The sequence below is a fragment of the Poromitra crassiceps genome (genome assembly GCF_964638095.1).
Source record: "Poromitra crassiceps genome assembly, chromosome: 15".
NCBI lineage: Eukaryota > Metazoa > Chordata > Actinopteri > Beryciformes > Melamphaidae > Poromitra > Poromitra crassiceps.
The window spans coordinates 18,003,270-18,028,076 of NC_139634.1; the positions used below are offsets into that span (position 1 = coordinate 18,003,270).

Consider the following 24,807-nt stretch of genomic DNA (forward strand, 5'->3'; position numbering starts at 1 on the left):
GTTTGGTCACACCCCAAATAAAAGTGCGCCCATGGCGGATTGTCTCCAGAGTCTCTGCAAAGCACGTGGAATTTCTAGTTTAAATAATGGGTGGACTGGAGCATGGGTGTCATGATTTCATATTTGACAGCCTGTGATATCCTCTATCTACAGCACAGTATTTTCCCCAACTTTGGCAGCTTGTACCAATATAACTGTCAACTCCTGAGAAAGTGCACAGACATCATGTAGACAGTGGTACAGTCTTAGTGAAACATTGATGAAGCAGAGAAACCAGACTCACAGTTATATCCCCATTTGCTCCTTGCATATCTCCCCAAATATGCTAATGTCAGTTTTTCTGGCAGTCAGTAAAAATTGTGCCATTGATGTCATTCAAACGCCGCAGAGTACAGAACTTGTCTCGTTTCCCCAGCCTGCCTCACACCCAATTGGGGTCCGTCACTATCACCAAAACAAACTTCTCCTTGCTGCCAATGTCACCCTCCCCCTCTCGCCCCCCCCCCCCCCCCCCCCTCCCCCCTCCCCCCACTGAGCAGCCGTCATATTAATATATTAATATCTTTGTAGAAGGCAAATGTGTGCTCCGGGAGGCCAGTCCCATGTGCTGCTTTTTCCAAACCTCTCGCTGTTTCACTGGCCACAGCCAAGAGCATTAACATATGTTCTCACAGTGCACAGTGCTACTCTGCATTGGTAAATGCCTTATTACGGCAAGCCCCACTCAGTGTACTCCCATTGAATATCCATAAGTAGTAAAACACAGCCCTATCTGCCCACTCAGAACAGTAGGGATGTGTCTCACATGATAGTGGGGGGGGGGGGGGGGGGGGGGGCTCCTTAACATTTAGTCAGAAGGCCCTCTTTGTCAAAATGATATTCCACCCACTCATAGTAATGGCGGGTGGTAATAATGACAAATAAAGGCAATATTGCTTGTGGATGGTGCACACAGAGCATGATAAGGTCATCTGCTGCTGATGTTTTCTTCCCGCTGCCGTATTTATGCCTTTTTAGCATGCAGAGTCAAACTCTCTCAGTGTGATCTCCAAAGACTGTGCCAGTGTGAAATATGCAAGGGCAGAGGGAGAGCAAGATATCATGAGCCATGCAGCCTGCTCTGGCCTACAATGCTCATCATACGCTCCTAATGATTTTCAAACGCATGCAATTGCCACCTATTTTTCCCCCCCTGTCTCAAATCTGAAGTCATACAAAGATCACAAAATCATAACACACGCACACACACACACACACACGCACGCACGCACACACACACGAAAATCACGGGTGCAGAATTGGAGGTGACACCATCTCTCGTGTGTCTTTGGGCGACGGGGAGCACAAACTACAGTGAATAAACAGCAATACCAGTTTCAAGCAGGAACGATAATGAGGCACATGGAGACACTTCTCATAGTATACTGGGATATTGTTGACAAGCGATCACATATATGCGGTTAAATTAACCGATGTGTGGATGTGTAGTTGTGTCTATGTTTAAAAATTGAAGAACGTCTCTGGCGTGCAAAACAAGGAGGCGATGACATCCGAGAAAAATACTTGACATGTTACTATGAATTGGCCACGCTGTTGATTAGCAGCAGGTGCTTACAGTGTGCCGTATAGCGGATTTGAATTGTGAAGTTTGAGGACAGGAAACAAGAGAGAAACCCCATTACGTCTTCTACACAGACGCAGCTGGCTGATTGAATGTGTTGATTGCTGTTGAAATACGACGGTTGGGTTAGAATGTGTTGCCAGATAACAACGGACCACAGAGACCATTTTGAAGTGCTACACTTTGGGTCACTGGCTCTCTGGGAGTTTTTCCCCCTCTCCAAGATCTATTTTTCATTTCTTATTTGGGCGATCTTTGTTCTGTCTGCCGGAGACACAGTTGTGCTGTGTTGATCTGAAGAGCGATTTCTCAAAGAACGTGTATCAAACGACTACAGAGAAGTTGTCTTCTTCTGAGGGCTGGCGTCCGTGTCAGCCCGCCGCACTGCACTGATTTATAATGGTAGGGAGGAGAAATAAAGAGGCCAGGATACATCACTGAATCAGGAAGGCATTGAATAATACTTTGCTCATGAATAATATCATTAAAAGAAGCTCTTTTATAACTTAGACCACGGCCATGCATCTTGAGCGTTCTATGATTAATGTCTCATCTATAAATTAGGCCTTTTGGATTGCAAAGTTTAATTTATATATGTATTTGGGTATTTAGTTATTTCTTATTTTATTCAAGTTTCGACAGGCCAAATCACCTCTGAGGACAGGACCGCTGCTAGTTGAAACTTTTGAGGTCCGTCTATTAGGCAATGCACTATTAATCTTTGGGCGATACGCCACTGTAAACAAAGTAATAAAGACTCAAAACCTTTCCTTGGGTCATTAACAATGCTATGGTAATACACTGTAACAACACACTTAATTAATTAATCGTGAATATTTATGTGCAAGAGCGTGCTGATTGGTCAGGAAAATCAGTTTCTAGTTACCTAAGCTGTCATAAGCTGTTATAATAGCCCAAGAGGCTCTACAGTGAGAGCTTAACGCAATATCCCACTTACAGTGGTGTTAACACGGAGGTTATTTGGCACTTGAACGCCATGAAAACTAGAATATAAACTATTCAACAAGCTAAGGACAAGCTTGTAGTGCTTGAATGAGGGCACAAAAATAGCCTGAAAACGTACATTTAACAAGTTTGTGAACATATTCAACATCAAATATCACTTTTAAGACAACAAAGCAGTCCCTGGTCCGTTGACATTTCGCATTTCTATTCTTGGTTTACACTTAGCCTACATGTACTGTAGCGGAACTGTTTACTAAGTCGATCACGTTTGCTGCTATTATGTTGAGTCGGTCAACTGCGGTTAGTTACAGTCATGTTTGAAGCTGTCTGAAACAGGTACGATACATTAGCAACCTTTCTAGGTACCTATTTTTGGCAAATTTTCAAGGAAGCATGCAATGCTTCCTTAGGTGCAATAGGATATATCCCATAAAACCTTGCAACCTTGCTAACCGACGAAGAAGAATGAAACATCCCAAACTTCCGTTTAATGGCGGCGCCCAAAAGCGTCTCGCTATAGAAAAAAGTGACACAACGTTCGCTAAAATAACAAACATCTATCACTTTATTTCAATAAAATGTCAAGAATGTCAAACATTACTTCACTTTAGTGAGGTCAGTTGTACGGTGTCAGGAAAGTCACTTTTGACCGATAATGGGAAGCACCCTAACTGACTGCAATCGAGACAAAGCTAATAGCTAGTTAGCTAATAGCCTGGGAACCTGGCTCATGTTTTGCTCTGACAGATTGTATTTGCATCTGGCGATGTCAGGCTATTAGCTAGGCAAGTCATGCTAAATGTGAGGTGCGAGTTGACAGCTAGACAGTCATATTCGAACGTCAGCTCAGAGACACACACACACGCATGCACACACGCACACACACACACACACACAAACACGCACACACACACGCACACACACAGAGTTGCCACTGCCACCCTCCATTTCAGGGAATTTTCTAAATGCAGGATGGCAGGGAAAATTGTGTTAGTATTTCAAAATAAAAGTAGATCCAGTCTCCCAAGCAGGAACTATCTATATTAAATTGTATCACTCCACTATATGTTCTCTTCTATCAATAAAATGCTATTTGGTAATTATGTTCTAAAACATTGGACCAACAGTCATATTTCTGGCCTCAATCAAATGAATGGGAAGTAAAAATCTGAACGCTACAAACGGGTCCAGCTGCATCTGATGAGTTTATATTCTGGTGATTACTTTATATTCTGCTTTTAATGACAGTCAAGTGCTGAATAAGCCCCATGTTCAAACTTAAGTGCTATATTGCTTTAGCACCATTAGATATTCTTGGAAACCACTATATCACGTGGAGTTTAATTACAGTTTATTCAGGCCTTATGTAGCTCATATGAAGACCTTGAGTCGGACCTGTGAAAGTCACATTGCGCCTCCCCGAGTCCAAATCATTAGGCTGGACTCTGGGACTTGGTATTATCCGTTGGTCTGGCTGTAAGATGCTTATACATGAGCAATCTAGGCCCGGCCGGCAGTCCTGAAGCACACAATGACTTCCCATTAATGGGCTGGGGCGCGTCAGGAGAGCCCACCCTGAGCAGAGATTTCCACCTGGATATGGCCTATGGCACAGGGGTACCTGCCCTCAGCCATCTGCACTGATTTGACAAATGATTCAATATCAAAGGGCTCTGCACTGATTTGGGTGGTAATTGATTGGAAGTGAGGCCCTCAAATCCCTGATTGGTTTAGCTGCGTGTAGGGGGGAGAGATATGCTGCGGCACGAATGAGGGAAAAGACAGGCAGGAGAGAGAGAGACAGAGAGAGAGGGAGAGAGCGGATAGAGGGAGAGAGAGGCAGAGAGAGAGAGAGGATAGAGAGAGAGAGAGGCAGAGAGAGAGAGAGAGAGAGAGGATAGAGGGAGAGAGAGAGGCTAGAGAGAGAGCGAGGATAGAGGGAGAGAGTGAGGATAGAGAGAGGCAGAGGCAGAGGAGATCTGGGAAATACATTTAACTACAGAACTCTGCCTCATTTGCACTTTGAGAGAATTCAGAATGACATTTTATGAGACATGCGATTGCTACACGTGGCGTTCACGCTATATTTTTTAGGGCCGCCCCATGTCGTCCTTGTGTTCCTGCGTTCCTGCTGCCAGGATATCCAATTTGTTTGTGTGTCCATGAAGATTGGATTTTGCCATTAAAAAAAAAAAAAAAGAGGAATTTGGTTAGCGATGGAATGCTATTGATTTGTTCTGTAGCGAGGTGGGGTCTCATTCACATTCTCTCAGCATTGCAAGGGCCCACCTGAGGGCAGCAGGAGTCATATTATCCCTCATCAATTTGGCTTAATTTCTACATGTCATTAACCTTTGTTGAGGGAACCATGGTGGCTGGGGAGATGGCATGTTTGTTGTGGGAGCCATGGTGGCTGGGGAGATGACATGTTTGTTGTGGGAACCATGGTGGCTGCGGAGATGACATGTTTGTTGTGGGAACCATGGTGGCTGGTGGAGATGGCATGTTTGTTGTGGGAACCATGGTGGCTGGTAGAGATAAAAATAAAATAGAAAAAACTCTCTCGTAACGGACAAGCCCGTCTTTTATTGTCACACGAACACCACAATACATGCATGCGGCCACAACACACTCATGCTGACGGTGGCCGGTGAAAAGTGTCCTCTGCATTTAACCCATCCAGGCATGTCCTTTCCTCCGAGAGGCAGGCCAGGAGCAGTGGTCGCTTTCTCGTACAGCGCCCGGGGACCAACTTCGGATGTTGTCGTCACTGGTCGGATGACGATGACGATCTGATCTTCTGCATGTTTTTAGTGGGGGGGATTATATACGGAGGAACCCCCTGGGGGAGCACGGGGAGAACATGCAAACTCCACACAGAGAGAAAGGCCCTTACGACGAGATAACCCACCTGGGCAGTAGGCACTGAAGATATGGGGGGGAACACAACCACAGCGCTCACAGTGTCCCAGGCGAGAATCGAACTCAGGACCTTCTAACTGTGAGGCGACAGCGATACCGACTGCGCCACCGTACGTAGATGGCATGTTTGTTGCGGGAACCATGGTGGCTGGTGGAGATGGCATGTTTGTTGTGGGAGCCATGGTGGCTGGGGAGATGACATGTTTGTTGTGGGACCCATGGTGGCTGGTGGAGATGGCATGTTTGTTGTGGGAACCATGGTGGCTGGGGAGATGACATGTTTGTTGTGGGAACCATGGTGGCTGGTAGAGATGGCATGTTTGTTGTGGGAACCATGGTGGCTGGTAGAGATGACATGTTTGTTGTGGGAGCCATGGTGGCTGGTAGAGATGGCATGTTTGTTGTGGGAGCCATGGTGGCTGGTAGAGATGGCATGTTTGTTGTGGGAGCCATGGTGGCTGGTAGAGATGGCATGTTTGTTGTGGGAGCCATGGTGGCTGGTGGAGATGACATGTTTGTTGTGGGAGCCATGGTGGCTGGTAGAGATGACATGTTTGTTGTGGGAGCCATGGTGGCTGGTGGAGATGACATGTTTGTTGTGGGAGCCATGGTGGCTGGTGGAGATGACATGTTTGTTGTGGGAACCATTGTGGCTGGTAGAGATGGCATGTTTGTTGTGGGAGCCATGGTGGCTGGTAGAGATGGCATGTTTGTTGTGGGAGCCATGGTGGCTGGGGAGATGACATGTTTGTTGTGGGAACCATGGTGGCTGGTAGAGATGGCATGTTTGTTGTGGGAGCCATGGTGGCTGGTAGAGATGGCATGTTTGTTGTGGGAGCCATGGTGGCTGGTGGAGATGGCATGTTTGTTGTGGGAGCCATGGTGGCTGGTGGAGATGACATGTTTGTTGTGGGAACCATGGTGGCTGGTAGAGATGACATGTTTGTTGTGGGAGCCATGGTGGCTGGTAGAGATGGCATGTTTGTTGTGGGAGCCATGGTGGCTGGGGAGATGACATGTTTGTTGTGGGAACCATGGTGGCTGGTAGAGATGGCATGTTTGTTGTGGGAGCCATGGTGGCTGGTAGAGATGACATGTTTGTTGTGGGAGCCATGGTGGCTGGTGGAGATGACATGTTTGTTGTGGGAGCCATGGTGGCTGGTGGAGATGGCATGTTTGTTGTGGGAACCATGGTGGCTGGTAGAGATGGCATGTTTGTTGTGGGATCCATGGTGGCTGGTGGAGATGGCATGTTTGTTGTGGGAGCCATGGTGGCTGGTGGAGATGGCATGTTTGTTGTGGGAGCCATGGTGGCTGGGGAGATGGCGTGTTTGTTGTGGGAGCCATGGTGGCTGGGGAGATGACATGTTTGTTGTGGGAGCCATGGTGGCTGGGGAGATGGCATCTTTGTTGTGGGAGCCATGGTGGCTGGGGAGATGGCATGTTTGTTGTGAGAGCCATGGTGGCTGGGGAGATGGCATGTTTGTTGTGGGAGCCATGGTGGCTGGTAGAGATGGCATGTTTGATCCCCCTGAGGATTGCCTCAACCTCATAAAGCATCTCCAAAAGAACATGATGAGAGTCCACACTGCCACAGCACCATGCGCTGAATACTAACCAATATAGATGGAATGCAATCTTCATGGAGGGCTAAAATCTGAATGTGGATTATGTAATGCAAAAGCAATTTTGAAGCAGTAAAATGTATCATTTACTTTTTAATAGCACCAAAGATAATTTAATGATTCCCCCCCCCCTGTATTGTGTGGGAATTCATGTAAATTGATGCTAAGAACGTGAGTTCATTCATATTTATTCTACAATAATACAGTCTCGGCCATAGTCTCGGCGTATATTGGATGCATATATTGAATGCAGGCGCATTATGTTTGCTTTTCTGTGACTGGGCTTTAAAAGTCATTCAACCAGTCATGTCACATATGGCATGTCGGACGCGCTGCAGATAAGCCAAGAAGACTGCAGAAAGCCGTTACAGTGTGAACGTACTGTATATAGGTCTAGTGCCTTTACTGCACGGCAGGCTGGCTACAGCGCATACCTTTTGCCTATTTGACATGGACATGCTGTGCTTGCTAGTGACAGATGCTGCACAGTAGCGGTCCCAGAGGTCACACATGACCTTTTGGACTGTCTTTTTCTCTTCCACTTCTACCACATTATTTATTTGAGAATGCAATGCAACCACGGGGCGCTGTTGGCGCCGTGGCTAGTTGCTGCTTGTCTTCCAGGATCACATTTACCTCAAAGCTGTGATTGGCCACTACGATGAGCATGTACTGTATGCAGGGCCGTAACCAGGGTTCCGAAATAGGGGAGGTCCAGCAAGGGGAGGCGGATTCGGCTGCGCCCATCAGGGCGCCGCCGAAATTTTTTTTAGTTCCCCCCCCCCCCTTTTTTTAGCCATATTTAGAGTAATATATCATTTTAAATCAACATTAGGATTATACTGTTGTGATGTCATTATTCAGTATATTCTCTTTCATATCACCACCTGCTCAGCTCTCCTGTCAACATAATTGTAACTAACAAACACAAACTGTTTTAGCCAAATTCATATCAAAATGACACCTACAAACACAGGTACACAACCCAAGCCGTACACAACACACAAAGTCATCATCGATAATAAAAAAACATACAGAGGGACATTTATTTATTCCTGATAGGAACGATTGAAAAATAAAATAAAATATATTATGTTGTTTTTAACTTTACACCACCTCTTTTTGTTACTTATTGGGTCATGAAACTGAAACCATGCATATAGCCACCTGCATACCTGACTTCGGGAGCTTGGCAATTGGCATCATGCATGATTACAATGAGATGCACCCACTTTAAACCTGAATAAAGTAATAAAACCACTAGTAAACCAGTAGGCGGCGCCTGGCCTGCTGTTCAGTGAGTGGCCTGGCCTGGCCTGGCCTGGCCTGCAAAAAAAAAAAAAAAAATTTTTTTTTTTTTTTTTTTTTTTGCAGGCTGAAATATTAGGGGAGGTCCGGACCTCCCCGTCCTCATAGCTAGTTACGGCCATGACTGTATGTGCGAGTGGATGTCGGCGTTGACGAAGATGCCTCACTAACCAGCCACAGTCTCCATGCTGCCTTTAAACTAAGCTTAATTGCTGCATGACTAGCCTCTTGTTTGGACGCCAGAGGGATTTTCTTTTATTATACAGAGTGAATCATCATTAAGATGTGCTTATTCACCGCCGGGCCTTTCCTTGGCTTGAAAAGATGCTGGCGCACACAAGATCCTCATGAAGCATTTTTATCTGTGGTTATCACTGTGTTCACATTTGCATAGTCGCATTAGTTCACGAGAGAAAGTGCGCTTCGAGAAGTAAAAGAAGCTAAACTTGTTCCGCGCGCCCATCGACCTTTTACAATACCGGCTGAGGTCTTCAAAGAAAACCTTCCCCTTTTCCAGCGGGAGACAAAAAACAGTGAAGTGGCATCGCGAGTGGCTGTGCGTTAGTTTGCCGTAGCTATTTGAGAGTTGGCAGGAACAGGGTGCAGCGCAGGCCCCCTACCAGCAGAGGTGCTTGATCCCTACTCCCACCCCGCACCCTCTCCATCTGTCACCTCACTAGATTGCACTGTTCTCATAGACATGTACATGCACTTAAACTGCAATGGGCCGGAACACTGCTCTCCATCATAATAACAAACAACTCAAAGTGCTTATTTCATTATTTTCTATGAGCCATTTTGCTCAACATACAGTAAAGTAAAAAACTCTGCTGAATATAATACTGAACATTGAACAATGACGTTGATGCATAAGTATATGGTTATCACCACCTGTTACAAATGTAATATACATTTGTGCAGAAACATGTATACTGATGTGTGTGCTTACCTATGTACATTGTATTCCAATCCAGTCCTGCTGTGCTACACGGTGTAATGAGAAACTGTTATTCACGCTGTAGTTTTAGACGGAAGCGTTGTGAGAAACTGGAACAATTTTCTACCGCCTCAAGCCCACTGTCAGAAATATGATCTTACCCTAACCTCTTACCCTGACTGGCTCGCTGTAACGATGCTCTGAGGTGAACCCACTCTTCAATTATTCACAGAACGCGATACTTTCGCACTTTAGCGCCTCAGCAGCCAGAGGAGACCATTTAAGAAAAACACAGACGAAAATAAAGGCGCAGTGGAGAGAGAAAAAAGAGCAAAAGCAGCAAACCGCTGGGCGGGATGAATAAGAGAGTTTGCGGTGGACAGACAATAGCTCTCGATGTGAGTTATAATTGTAGTTTAACAATGTGCGGACCTCTGGGATTTTTCCGAATGCAATGTAGGGCCTTTTTAGACGGGGATCGCTATGGAAACCAAAGGCCCTGAACGACCCGCGGTGCCCACCCACTCGGACAGCCGTTAATCATCTTCGCGCTCAGATCCTGGCACTGCAGAATTTGGCCAATGTGTCAAGAAGCAATTATGTATACTTAGCGCTCGGGCACCCGATCTCCTCCCGCCCCTCGCTTTCCTCGCTCTCTCTCTCTCTCTCTCTCTCTCCCTCTCTCTCACACACTCTTAATATAATCACAGAGCAGTCAGTTTAAAAGCCCTCTGTTCATTTCACTATCTATCCGGGGAATGCACACAATGCAGATGAAGAAAAGTGTGGAAAAAAAGAGAGAGAGAGAGAGGATATTCTATTCTGAGAGCCATTATAATCAGAATATTCTTTTCATATAAATCATATCCAGCCATTTTACTCATTTTACCAGCCCATCCCAATCTGACTGACATACCAAATTACCCCGCCTGGCCCGTTGCGTTCGCTGCACATATTGGGTTGGTGCGGATCATGGAGACTAATGTGAGCTGACGAGAGGAAGATTATGTTCCGCGCTGCTAACAGCTAAAACGTGAAGAAACACCATCCCGCAAACCCACAGTGTTTCCCCATTACATCAGCTCTGATCAGCTGTTGAAAGAGAGAGAGAGCGGGAAGGGGGAGGTGACAAACACACCGTATAGAGCGGTCATTCCCAAAGACTGGGTCGGACTCGTCGTGACCCACAGCTGGGGGTCGCAGGAGATATTATTCGGGTCGCCAAATAAATTTGCAGAATTTCTCGTATTTCTTTGATTTAAAATGCACTTATTTTGTCTCATTTATAAAGTTAAATGTGTGTATACTGTTTTACTGACGAGAGGAAATCAAAACGACAAGGTAGCCTGTTAGCTCTGCCTAGATGAATTTATTGTTTCTCATTTATAAAGTATTTAACATGTGGTGGAGATGATGATAAACTATCTCTTGGAAATGGCTAATATAAGGTGATGTGGAAATGGTAGTTAACAACGGTCATGAACATTCATTTATACACAAATAGATTCATAGATAAAGCCTATTATGGGAATTGGGTCGCAATGATTTCTCCTTTTTTTTAAGTGAGTCCCCCCAAAAACCAGTTTGGGGAATACTGGTATAGAGCCATAGAATACGAGACAGATCAGGACATAGGAATTTGAAATGCCCTAAGTTTAGTTTGCTACAAGGAAGCTTCTGCAACATCTCAACCTACACTAGACTAGACAGTATCAGACTCTTTAGGAAGAGTCTAAATATGAACAGTTTAGGCCCAATGTGAAGGACATGCAGGCAATTACAGTGTCACTTTGCGTTGACGGAGTTCTGAACAAAAGCTGATTGCCTCTCTCATTATTTCCCAATGACAGAGGCGGGAGAGGGGGTATCATATTTTATTATTATTTACTGTGGTACCAGCGTCTGCAGCTTTCAATGCCACCCAAGTCATTTCAGACAGCTAGCGGTGCATTAGTGATGTGCAGCGGTGCTAGGCGTTGAATGACCACTTGATGACAGCCTGTCAGACGGTTCCTTTTACCAAGGTCCACCAGCAACTCTTGACCACGCGGGCCACTCGACCAGAAAAGGACACGGGCGTTTTTGACACGTTTGGGCGCTAAGTGAAGTGAAAGCGTGTGAATTTCACTAGATAACGCATTAGCACATTTGCGAGTGACATGCAGGAACTGAGGGGAAAAGTTGCTTCAATCGGCGTGTGAAGATGACTTTTAAGATCGTCAGTGTGAAGTGAGGACTTTGACTGTGCATAGACAGAAGAAATTAACATTGAATACATTTACCCCTCTCACCTCATCAAGTCAAGTGTTACATCATGGAATAATGGAATGGAGATAGCAGGGACAGATGGCTCTCTCTAAATAGTATGTGTCTCTCTAAATAGTGTGTGTGTGTGTGTGTGTGTGTGTGTGTGTGTGTGTGTGTGTGTGTGTGTGTGTGTGTGTGTGTGTGTGTGTGTGTGTGTGTGTGTGTGTGTGTGCGTGTGTGTGTGTATATATATATATATATATATATAGTATATATATTATATATAGGTGTGTATATTATATATACATATGTATAATATACATATGTGTATGTGTATATGTATATGTATACACATGTGTGTGTGTATTACAGTATAAATACATCAATATATAAAATAAATTGATAAAAATCCAACCTGTGAAAACCATTACTGAAATAAGGGTCTGGATTTAACATAATAACACAATGAGATTTCAAAGACATGCAAACAAAACTACGCAAAACATCAAATGCTTAAAATATTTTAAATGATTTCAGATAATAATCTTTTTCTCATGGCTGGGAGCGAGCTGGAGCTTACCTTATGAGGACACATGGGGGGTGGCGAGTTGAAAGCCTTCTCCGGCGTCTGGTTGGGGTTCTACAGGAAAAGCACATTATCAGAGACATGTTTTGTGTGGAGGGCATCTCCCAGCAAATCTTTAGTGACAGTAGGTGCATCTTATTTCCTGCTCCTTCCCATTAGCATTGTAGCAATATATTTCCGCGGGGGTTAAGCGACCCTGCATCAACAAGCAGGTCTTAGCTGCCCGCTAATCCAAAACCCACAGCTTCTGTTGATGGTCATATTTTAAATCTTTATCTTGACAATATCATCTTATCATACTGTACGTCGTGCAAGCGAGGGGCGTAGAATGATGTATTTTGTTTTGTTTTCTACTTTCCCCTTCCTTTTTCCTTGCACAAAGATGACAAATCCTTCTTGGTGTGTGAATGTCCCTCCGAACATGTGTTCCGACTTCTACATACACACGCCTGCATGCATTTTTCCAGGTTAGATGATTATCACATTGTTAATACAGCAATACATCACTGAGATACATGAAAACAGCATTAAAAACAGACGCAAGGTAAGTCAACAAGCCAACAACAGATGGTCCCGCTGCTCGTGATTATGCAAAGTTCCAAACTATTTGCATACTCACAATGCCATGATAAAAAAAGGAAAAGAAAAGGAGCCATCTTGAGCTGACCCCAGTGCCGAATGAGAAGAGCAATGGGCGAGGCGGGCCCAGCGGGGAGTGGACGGGCTTCAAACTTGGGGAATCTAGCGAGGGTCCGCCTCCTGGGAGGGCCCTGTTGATTCCAAGCAGGTGCTTTCAGTTTATGTCCTCATATCCAATTATGTGCCTGTGGTATGTCTGATGCTCCCTGACACTATTAATGGCTTCCTTATGGTATCACCAGGAGAGCGGAGCTTGAGACACTCAACTGTCCAGGCTCCTAACATCTATATTTCATCGCAACGTAGAGGGAGAACCCCTCGCAGGCCACGGCAGCCGAGCCCAGACAACGGAGAGGGAGAACACCTCACAGGCCACGGCAGCCGAGCTCAGACAAACCCAGCCAGTAAACAACAAGCTCATGAAATATGAATGGATGAATGGGCCTAGCTGAGATGTCAGAATTAGCAGACAAAATCCCCCCTACAGACCGGGTAGGGCCACAGTCATGATATAATAATGATGTGACAAATAAATGTTTTCTTTGGGGAGAGAAGTGGGGAGTGGAATTTCTATGTGTGAGTGTGTGCGTGTGTGTGTGTGTGTGTGCATGTGTGTGTGTGTGTGTGTGGATAGTATACTGATAGGTGTGTGTGTGTGTGTGTGTGTGTGTGTGTGTGTGTGTGTGTGTGTGTGTGTGTGTGTGTGTGTGTGTGTGTGTGTGTGTGTGTGTGTGTGTGTGTGTGTGTGTGTGTGTGTGTGTGGATAGTATACTGATAGTGGATAGTTGTATACTGATTTCCGGTGAGATAAAGTTCAAACGGCTCCTGGATTTCATAGCACAGCCTTGATCCCAAGTAAACAATATCTCCAACACAGTAACTTGTATTGCTGAGATGGTTGATCCACCATATAAAACTTTCTGTGCATGTCTTCCTGTTCCAAGGGCAGAATAGAGGGCGGTTCATTCTAAGTGTGTTGATGTCAGCAACAACAACCCCACAGCTTGGTACAGTATGCTGAAAACCAGGGATATGTACAGTCTCAACATCAATTTGAGACAAAACGTCTGCCAAATAAATACATTTCTAAAACGTGGCATTTTACATCTACAATCTCAATGTACATTTGAAACAAGACGGGGATTAATTTGAAACCTTTGCTGCCTTTCCAACATTAAACACAAATAAAACAACTTTGGTTATGTTTAGGTTAGTCTCGCAGTAGCCACACAACTCTTCCCAAGCGGTTAAGGACCGCCCCCCCCTAAGACTAAAACAAAATGCGTGACAAACATATGAATTTACCAACTACAGACCTCCGTATTTGCATGACGCAACTCGTGGGGCGGTACATTTTAAACGATGCACCAATGCATGCAGAGAGCCGGACTTCCGTTACAGCCCAGCCAATCAGAGGCTTGCCGAAGCCTTTCCTGCGGCAAAACCCGGAAATGCTGACTTGTGATTCAGATCCTCCGTATCACGTGAGACTAACTTGGTTAAGGTTAGGCTTAATGTATAACGTTAATATTCACGTATCTTGAGACGTGATATGCAGCCTATTTTGGTTCATAAATGTTGATATTCTACATATCCGTGGATTGCAGAAACTTTCAATGTCAACATTTTTCTGCTCACTGGGATGACTTCACTGTCGCGTTTTCTATTGCAGATGATGTCCTGCACAATATTGGCAGGTATTGACTAAGTCAGATTGAATTGAGTAAGGAACAACACTGCAAATAGAAAGCTTATATCCTAAGCCTCTCTCCCCAGGGATTTCAGGCACAAGGTGATGTGTTGTTTGCATTTGCACAGCCTCTAAACAAGCCTTGATATGCTAAAAGCAACCAAAATCCAACCCAAAATTGACACTGCATCTTTACAGGCTGTTTAGAGTCAATTTAAGGGTGCAAGTAAATAATTGACTGTATATTCTACCTTGAACATTTCAGGGCACATAAGGTGAAGATGAATTGAAGTATTTCCAAATATGAATAGTGTGTTCCTAAAAACTGCATTTAGATTCAGTCTTCATATAGAGTTAATATAAAGAGAGGCGGCTGTTTAAGCTTGATAGCAACCATAGATAATCTAAATCCCCTTCACTTCCTTGGACACACACACACACACACACACACACACACACACACACACACACACACACACACACACACACACACACACACACACACACACACACATTTCCTCGAGCTATAATCACTGTTATGTTTTTGTTGTTGTTTATTCATGTTTGTTTTTCAACAGGATTAACGGCATTAAAATCACACTGTATTCTTTGAGCAGAACTAAATGTTACTTTTCATGTAGCTCCGGCGTAGCTCACACATGTAAAAAGATAGGTGAAATATTCAGCATCAATTATTCAACAGCACAGACACCACACAGTTTTTTGAAAAATCACTCCATATTCCCTGTTTTAATATGTATTAATATGAATGCGACGATGCTCCAGCAATCAAAGGGAGAAATAAATGTGAGACACTGTACAGAAAACACCACAACTGTCATATTTTTCAGACCTTTGGTCTGGAACATTTTGCATCTGATAGGGAAACACTATTGACAAGGCTTGCTATAGGATTACACCACATATTGATGCTTTTGTCTTTTCAGAGTGCTGGCGTGGTTATTGTAATTTGACGAGGGCCAGAGAGCACAATGCTGTGATATATAACAAAACTTTATTTTCTGAGGAAACGGAAAGAGAAATGAAACATGAGTTTCTTCTATGAGATATGTCTTGGAGACATGCTGACTTTGCAAGATCTTATCTGCTGTCGCATAACCCCACATCTAAACCTAATCAACTCTTCTAACCTAGAAACTGTTCATGTCTCAACTACCTTTTCATAGTTGAGACGTGAACAATTTGTCGGTTATATACTGTACTGTACTTTAAGTGTTCACTTTATATCTTTATATCACTTCAAGGTCCCTGAAGATCATCAAAGACACAAACCACCCCCACAACAGCCTGTTCTCCCTGTTACCCTCAGGGAGGAGATACAGGGTCCCAAAAGCATGCACAAATCGCTTGAGGGACAGTTTCTTCCCGCAGGCCACGAGACTCCTTAACATACACAAATAGGGGGACACCTCGGCATTCCGAAATGTCGGCCCCCCGAAATACCGGCATTCCGACAAAATTCTAACCCTAACCTCGCCATTGCGAAAGAACCCTCCCCCAGACCCTAACCCTAAACCTAACCTCTCCCACCCCCCACGCCTAAGCCTAACCTAACCTCTCGGCGAAACATTTTTTGGAGATAAAAAAGGGCCGCCTCTCCGAAAGCATAGAAGTCAATGATCGGAATGCCGACACTTCGGAATGGCGAGGTGTCCCCCACAAATAGTGTAGTAGCTGTACTGTACTGTACTGTAGCTGCTACCATTACGTATGTCTAATGTTTAATTGTATGTTTAATTAGGTATATGCTATTTGCACCTGTGCAAACAGAACGTCAACTATGTTTAAGTATGTTTAAAGTATGTACAGTACATGCCATGTGCACCTATATGTGCAGTGAATATGCCACTGTCTTTGACTTGTCTTATCACTCTACTGCCTTATTGCTTGTTGTGTCTCTTGTTTTCCTGCACCCATATGCCCTGTTATTTTGTACTATGTTGTAAACGGAGTCCACAGCACAAGAATTTCACACATGATACTTGTACTACGGAGTGACAATAAAAATCTTGAATCTTGAATCTTGAATATGGTACTATGTGGAATAGGGATGAAATGATTACCGGTTTAATGATAAACCATGAGAAGATTCCTTACCGCTGTCAAGTGGTAAGGACTTCAAATCTTAATTGTCATTCAAACTGTGTTACCGCGATTACTGTGTTAACGTGACTAATTTACAGCGCTTTGCAAAACACGGTTAGCAACAGTCTACCAGACGCAGGCATGCAGCCTTGGTGAAATGATTTCAGTGAGTGTACTGCATCAGCAGTTATTTGTAAAAAAAAAAATAGCATCACTCTAACAACACTGCGTTAATACTGATAACGTGATCATTTTGGTCACTCTAATCGTAATATGAAATTTTCATACCGTTTCACATCTAATATGGAATAAGTAAGCTGTTTGTAAACATGCAGTGATCTCCTACTCATAACCGCACCTTAGTCAAATGTGCTGCATGTTTAGAACCAAGTTTCCGTTTTGAGCGCACTCCCGCGACTGCGGAGGATAAACCACCTACGCTCTAGTCTCAGCTCTAGTCTCAGCACTAGTCTCAGCTCTAGTCTCAGCACTAGTCTCAGCTCTAGTCTCAGCACTAGTCTCAGCTCTAGTCTCAGCACTAGTCTCAGCACTAGTCTCAGCTCTAGTCTAAGCTCTAGTCTCAGCTCTAGTCTCAGCACTAGTCTCAGCTCTAGTCTCAGCTCTAGTCTAAGCTCTAGTCTCTCAGCTCTAGTCTCAGCTCTAGTCTCAGCTCTAGTCTCAGCTCTAGTCTCAGCTCTAGTCTCAGCACTAGTCTCAGCTCTAGTCTCAGCTCTAGTCTCAGCTCCACATCGCTGTGCCTGCGGCTCTTGTTTAGCAAGGTTGCAGCAGATGCTCTGGAGGCGTGGAGGGGGAAGGCGGGGATGACGTGCTAAGCGAGCACATACAGACCATAAATGTCCCCGTGCTATTTAATAGTTTCATGAATCGACGTAGTTACATGGCTGGATTATTTAGAGTCAAATTGAGGAGTAAACAAGTAGCCTACCCTAAAAGTTTTATCGTTTATTTTCTTCCATCTGCCACTTTGAAAATGTAACAAGGAGATGATACTGCGCATTAGGCTACATATAATTTGATCCAGAGCAGATAATTGTAGCCTATGCTGTACCTTTCCCTCTGCCGTAGGCTACCACGCCGGAGCTTCTCCCCATGTTTAGAAAGTGATTAAGTGGTTTATTGAGTCATGTCTAGCAGGGTACCTGCAGGGGATAGTATTAGTCGGACCTGATTCTATGGCTTTGATCCACAGTTCATGTTTAGAAGAGGCTGTAGTAAGCAAGTCAAGCTCTCCTGTTGCTAAATGGATTTTACTTGCTTGCGCTGAAAGGACCTTATAGTTTGCCCTCTGTTTCTATATGCCAGATGTATATGGCAGTCTGGTCACATTCAACAAGCCAACTTCCTCAACAAACCCCATGGAAAAACAAGAGCACTATTCAGTGCTGAGTGGACAGGGACTTCTGGCACATTTGTGTTTCTGGGCCCATCATCAGCTCTGCCTGCATTCCCCCCACATACAAGGAGGCTTTATACTGTCAACCTCCCAGGCGCGTCTCAAAAGTGCCTCGCTACATTTAGTCAACTGCTTTTCCAGCAGCTAGTTCCTGCGTTTCTAGCTCTGTTTACCAGATCGACATCCCCCCCCCCCCCGACTCGCCCCCAATAAAATATATTTTTCTCACCAGGATTAAAAGAGCACTGTAGTTCAAGGATTATCAAATGCCTTTGATCATGTGACTTTGATCATGTGACTGCCATGTTTTTTGATCTGCGGCACATTCAGAGAAAAAAAAATATATTCTCTCTTTATTTCCTTCTCTCTCCATGGATTCCCCCTTGCTTGATGGTTCTCTATAGTGTGACAAGCTGAGAAAGAGAGAAAATGTAACAAGCGTAAAACACATCTATTTGTAATATCATATGATGAGGGGGCTATCAGAGGTAATCCATGCTACCAAAAAAGAAGGCTGCCTAGCGTCGGTGTAGGATGAGCAGCTTCATGGTGTGCTGAGTAAGATGAATACTTATGCTTTTGTCCAGAGTTTTAATGAAGTCCTGAATAGTTTTGCTTGGTGCACACTAGTCATACTACAAATGTTTTCCGACATTTGAAGGGGCGATGTTTTGAATGTGGGCTAATGCAATCAGAGTGCCACAGATTATTAGTTATTGAAACAGAAAAACAGGAAGTAAGGTTCCAGACTCCCCCACTGCTGCACCCTGCTGCTGTTCATTAGCAATATCTCAGCCTGGGGCAATTTTGCAACGTTTCAATCCCGGCATTATGATTATTTAGCTGCGGACTTGGACATGCAATCAAAGCACGCAGTATGTGCAGCACTTGGTATCGTAAAGCAATGCCTTTTTCCGTGCTCCCCCCCCCAGACTCCAAACCTATAATTGCGAGCCAGGGGGAAGCGTGACTCAAATAGTCAACATCCCTCAAAAAAAAATGTCTTCCTCCTCATTCTGCCATCATCCCCTATTAATGTCATTGCCAAACCAAAAATCAGGACATATCAAAACAATTATTTTGACGCGGCTTCAAGCGACACAACGTTTTTAATTTGACTGGCACTCGCACCTTGAATACACTAAGTAAGGCGTGGTTTGGGGGCAGGGAGGGGGAAGGTGAGCCCATCAAAAATATGATTGAATATAATTTTAATGGGTAAAAACCTACAAGGCAGAGAGACTGTCTACCTGCCATGTTATTAGATAGACCTTGTCAGTCAAGGTGGAGAACATAGAAGCCAAATCCAGACAGGCTGACAAGACATAGGCACGCTGCTTTCCATCTCCCCTCCCAGCTTGGCATGTTTATCTAGTCTTGCATGTGAGCTTAGTGCAGCACTGTGCTCATATGCATGGAGAATGATGGAGGTTCACAAGCCAGCGCCTGGAGGAGGAGGAGGCTGCACACAATATAGCACGAGCGCTTTGAAACGCTGCCAGGACGGGCCTCATTTGCAAGGCAATTTGACAAGGAAAAGTCAAATAGTGTACAACTTCAGAGCCAGTTCTATTGATGCCAACTGGTATGACACTCCGGTTTTGCTGAGAAGGTGAAACAAGAGGGTAACATCCAGTGTCCTGTCTGTGCTTCAGACTGGGCTTGTGTGCACATCACCAGTGCAATGTCATGATTGTCTTGGCAAGGAAAGAGAGCCTCATTTACATGATGGAGCGTCCTAGAGACACACAGGAGCTTGCCTTTGACCAAGGTGCCAACAGGCATGCAGAAAACCAATGTAATTACAACCTACAAAGCCTTTTGTTGTGTTTTCTGAGCAACAGACCCACACTTAAATCAACATAACCGCGTACCAGTGAATCGATCAGTCTACCAAATGGACATAATGAGTGAACAATCTGCTGCTAAAAATGTATTGTATCGGCCCTGCAGAATTGCTAGACTTCAAACGGCAAAAATAAACGGCAAATAAGACTGTAAAGATCATTTCTGAATATACTGAAGCGAGCTTCATAATTTGAATGCTTTAGCAGAAAACACCCAGTGTATTTTTAGACATTTTACTCTTGTCAGATAGATTGGAATCTGCTGTGCGCTCTCATAATTAAGCAGCCAGTCACTATAACACTAGATTAGCAGATTAGCCATTCACCAGGGATTTAGCATTGTGATTCTCTACCTGCACTGTGGTTCTAAACAATCTCTGATACTGTGGATGGCTTTGATGAAGGCAATATTGCTCTGGATTAACTGCCACAGGATTTCATACTATGCGGGTTTATGATAATATAAAATATAGTGGAGAGGCTTATTGTTTTTATTGCCAATGCCTTTTCATTTCAGAATTGTTCCCTAAGAAGCACACCATTTCATCAATATCCCACTGTGTCAAATTTAGCATTAGTTACTTTGTAGCACTGAGCATGCAGTATGTAGCAGAGTTATAGCGTGAATCAACAAAAGTTATTCTATATATCCCCACGCTCTCTTTAAATAGAGCCACATTACTTACTAATGTCCTCCACTGAAGTGACATTTCCAAACTGTAAATAGATTTCATTATTAACTTGCTGTAATCATTAACGGTGAAGGGAGAAAAAAGCATTAGGAAATGACTGCTGAAATGATGAATACATTTGGAATCATTGCATCATATTAGTGGCATAATAAAAACAGATTTTTGCTGATTATTTCTGTAATTGCCTTAAACAGGTTATGTACATTTCCCGAGTTATAAGGAGAGAGATCACCTCGGATATATATGTCGATTTAGACATGAGTGAATTTTACCATGCTGTCAGAGCCTACAACAGTAGCTGAATTAGCTCAGAGGGGGGCTTGGTTTTGATACAAACTGAGGCCACAAGACGAGAGAGAGTGTTTGCGGAAAAGCTCTCTAATCCAGTCATATTTTGGGTGACTTTCTAAGATAAACACTTTGGCATTGTCTTGACGAGAGAGCCTCGCCTCATTTGAGTGTCTTTGGGAGCCGGATCAATCGGCATGGCGGGTGTCAGACTTGTACAGTTGACCATATAATGTGGCGCACTTGTCACAACCCGGAATGCGTTTCTCTCTTCAAAGTCTATTTCTTGGCCATGCTCTCGTCACTCGCTCTGACCAATTTGTCATTCTGAGCCCGTCTTGGCTGCTGCCAGCGCCTGGATGATAGCAGTAGCCTCTCTGATCCAAGCGGTGGCTAGGGAGCAGGCCAAGTGTTATACGCAAGGCGCCCTGAGACACCAAGCAGGGGCTATATGCCGGCTGATGCACGCCTCCGCGGCCACGAGGAACTGGCTTTGCAGACTCTTTCAATTCGCCACAGAATGCAGCTCATCTACTTTGTGAAGACTTTGTGTTTGTGCACCGCGGGGGTGTTTGTGTGTGTGTGTGTGCACGCTCGTGCACACACACACACACAAACACGCACGCGTGTGTCTGAGGAAGATTAAGAGAGGGTCTGTGCGTGCATGTGTCTGCGTGAGCGTGTGTGCGCACACGAGTGTGTGTTTGCGTTTGTTTTATATGAAGACATCATTATCATGAAATGAGGGTGATCGCAATTACCAGGCCAGTCGCCAGAATAAAATGTAGGGATTGTTTCTCGAATCCATGAAAAAAATATGAACATTTCTGAACGACCAAACCATTTCAACCCAAACTTTAACCTTATAAACAAGCTACGTTAGCTGAAGCTGACCAAACCATATCAACCCAAACTTTAACCTTATAAACAAGCTACGTTAGCTGAAGCTGACCAAACCATATCAACCCAAACTTTAACCTTATAAACAAGCTACGTTACTGTAGCTGAAGCTGACCAAACCATATCAACCCAAACTTTAACCTTATAAACAAGCTACGTTAGCTGAAGCTGACCAAACCATATCAACCCAAACTTTAACCTTATAAACAAGCTACGTTACTGTAGCTGAAGCTGACCAAACCATATCAACCCAAACTTTAACCTTATAAACAAGCTACGTTACTGTAGCTGAAGCTGACCAAACCATATCAACCCAAACTTTAACCTTATAAACAAGCTACGTTAGCTGAAGCTGACCAAACCATATCAACCCAATCTCTAACCTTAACCAAGCTGCTTTAGCTGCCTAAACAAACATAACCACGTTGTTTGACTTAGTTGCCCAAAGTTGTTTTATTTTCACTTAATGTTGGGAAGGCAGCAATGTTTTCAGTGACTCTTTGTAAATCATTAGTTCATCATTAACTTAAGGCTTATAAATGACTTACGACTGAACATTATCATCAAGTGTTACCACATATTTTGCCGTTTTGTTTCAAATTTACATTGATATTGTATATATACATACAGTATCCTGCTTTTCAGACAACGTTTATGTAACGTTTTTATTCTGGCGATTGGGTTGCAATTACAATCTAGGTCAATCTAGTCAGCATTTTGCTCCATCGGCAAGCGATCTTCTCAAGAGCAATATGCACCACAAAACTGTCGTCGTCACTTATTTCTATTTTAAACAACCACATTAACGCCCTCATTCAAATGAGTGGATGCTGCTTTGCTGTTAAGCTTATCAGCAACAGTCCCCCAATTTACCACTACATTTCTCTCTCTAGTCGGGTGAGCAGAGCATTAAGTGTATTCAAAATTACATTAGCTGCACATTGTCATTGACTGCTTTTTCACGGTCAAGCAAAACTTCATTTTGATAAATGAAAATAAATGCCGTCTTATTGAGTTAAATTACCCCATGCATGTGTTATGTATTAGCAAATTCACCATATGATTTTTTCATTCTCCTGCCTTTTTGGGAGAGAAAAAATGGTGTCGTGAATGATATCGTGTTATGTTCTTCTCACTGGCTTTGATTGAGGGTAATGCAAAGCTGTGTGAATTTCAGTTCCACAATAATTCAGGGACAAAAGAGTGGAGCTCTATTTGGGAGTGAAATTGGCAAACGTACCATATATACTAATCATCTGCTGTTTGTCAAATTACAGAGCAGCCGCCCTATTCAGTCTATTCTCATCTGAGCGGAGGAACTCGACATCAACCTTTCAGACCTCTGTGTTTTTTATGTTACAGCCTTTTGTTATGGTGTTTAGGATTAAACTATGCATGGCTAATGGATTTTCAAAGGAGTCAATGTATTTATCTTTAGAGCAAAGAACGTCACCCGCCATCCCTGCACCCACCAATCAGCTGATTGAAATGAGACCCCTTCATTTGTGGCAGAACTGAGACTTGAAGTAGCCTGTCGTTGCCTAGCCACTCCGCGGCGGTGCTACTCGTCTCTCACAAGCAACAACAGACTTTGATCTGTTTGAGCGTGATTCACTATTTGATTGTGAATTAATCTGGAAAGCTCCAATCAGTCTCACTTGTATGAGCACAGTTAACATGTGTATGACTGACTGCTGCTTGAGTGCTGATGGCAGAGACATGGGCGATTAAAGCCAGAACCCAATCAAACCAGCTGTGTGGCGTTCCCCCGACGCCACTCTGCTTGTGCCAGCCATGTGTTCCACAACATTAGCAGGCAGGGAGGCCTCCAGCACCACCAGACCCACAATCTGGGGAGCTAAAACCACTCATCAACCAGGACATCTCTAATCTGGGGAGCTAAAACCACTCATCAACCAGGACATCTCTAATCTGGGGAGCTAAAACCACTCGTCAAACCAGGACATCTATAATCTGGGGAGCTAAAACCACTCATCAACCAGGACATCTATAATATGGGGAGCTAAAACCACTCATCAACCAGGACATCTCTAATCTGGGGAGCTAAAACCACTCAGCAACCAGGACATCTCTAATCTGGGGAGCTAAAACCACTCGTCAAACCAGGACATCTATAATCTGGGGAGCTAAAACCACTCGTCAAACCAGGACATCTATAATCTGGGGAGCTAAAACCACTCGTCAAACCAGGACATCTATAATATGGGGAGCTAAAACCACTCGTCAAACCAGGACATCTCTAATCTGGGGAGCTAAAACCACTCGTCAACCAGGACATCTATAATCTGGGGAGCTAAAACCACTCGTCAAACCAGGACATCTATAATCTGGGGAGCTAAAACCACTCGTCAAACCAGGACATCTATAATCTGGGGAGCTAAAACCACTCGTCAAACCAGGACATCTCTAATCTGGGAAGCTAAAACCACTCGTCAAACCAGGACATCTCTAATCTGGGGAGCTAAAACCACTCGTCAAACCAGGACATCTATAATCTGGGGAGCTAAAACCACTCGTCAAACCAGGACATCTATAATCTGGGGAGCTAAAACCACTCGTCAAACCAGGACATCTCTAATCTGGGGAGCTAAAACCACTCGTCAAACCAGGACATCTCTAATCTGGGGAGCTAAAACCACTCGTCAAACCAGGACATCTATAATCTGGGGAGCTAAAACCACTCGTCAAACCAGGACATCTATAATCTGGGGAGCTAAAACCACTAGTCAACCATGGGATCTCTAATCTGGGGAGCTAAAACCACTCGTCAACCATGGGATCTCTAATCTGGGGAGCTAAAACCACTCGTCAACCAGGACATCTCTAATCTGGGGAGCTAAAACCACTCGTCAACCAGGGCATCTCTAATCTGGGGAGCCAAAACCACCCCTTTCAACCAGGACATCTATAATCTGGGGAGCTAAAACCACTCGTCAACCAGGACACCTCTAATCTGGGGAGCTAAAACCACTTGTCAACCAGGACATCTCTAATCTGG

General features: G+C 44.1%; 1 protein-coding gene across 2 annotated transcripts in view; it reads right to left on the bottom strand.

Moving 5' to 3' along the window:
* Positions 1-24,807, bottom strand: part of pcdh11 (protocadherin 11) — a gene marked incomplete at both ends in the record, with an annotated part of 150,398 nt that overhangs the window by 78,598 nt on the left and 46,993 nt on the right. For both annotated transcript variants that reach the window (XM_083651436.1, XM_083651435.1), the window contains one exon: positions 12,207-12,266. In XM_083651436.1, coding sequence (XP_083507562.1) covers positions 12,207-12,266 — 60 coding nt within the window. The remainder of the gene's footprint in view (positions 1-12,206; positions 12,267-24,807) is intronic.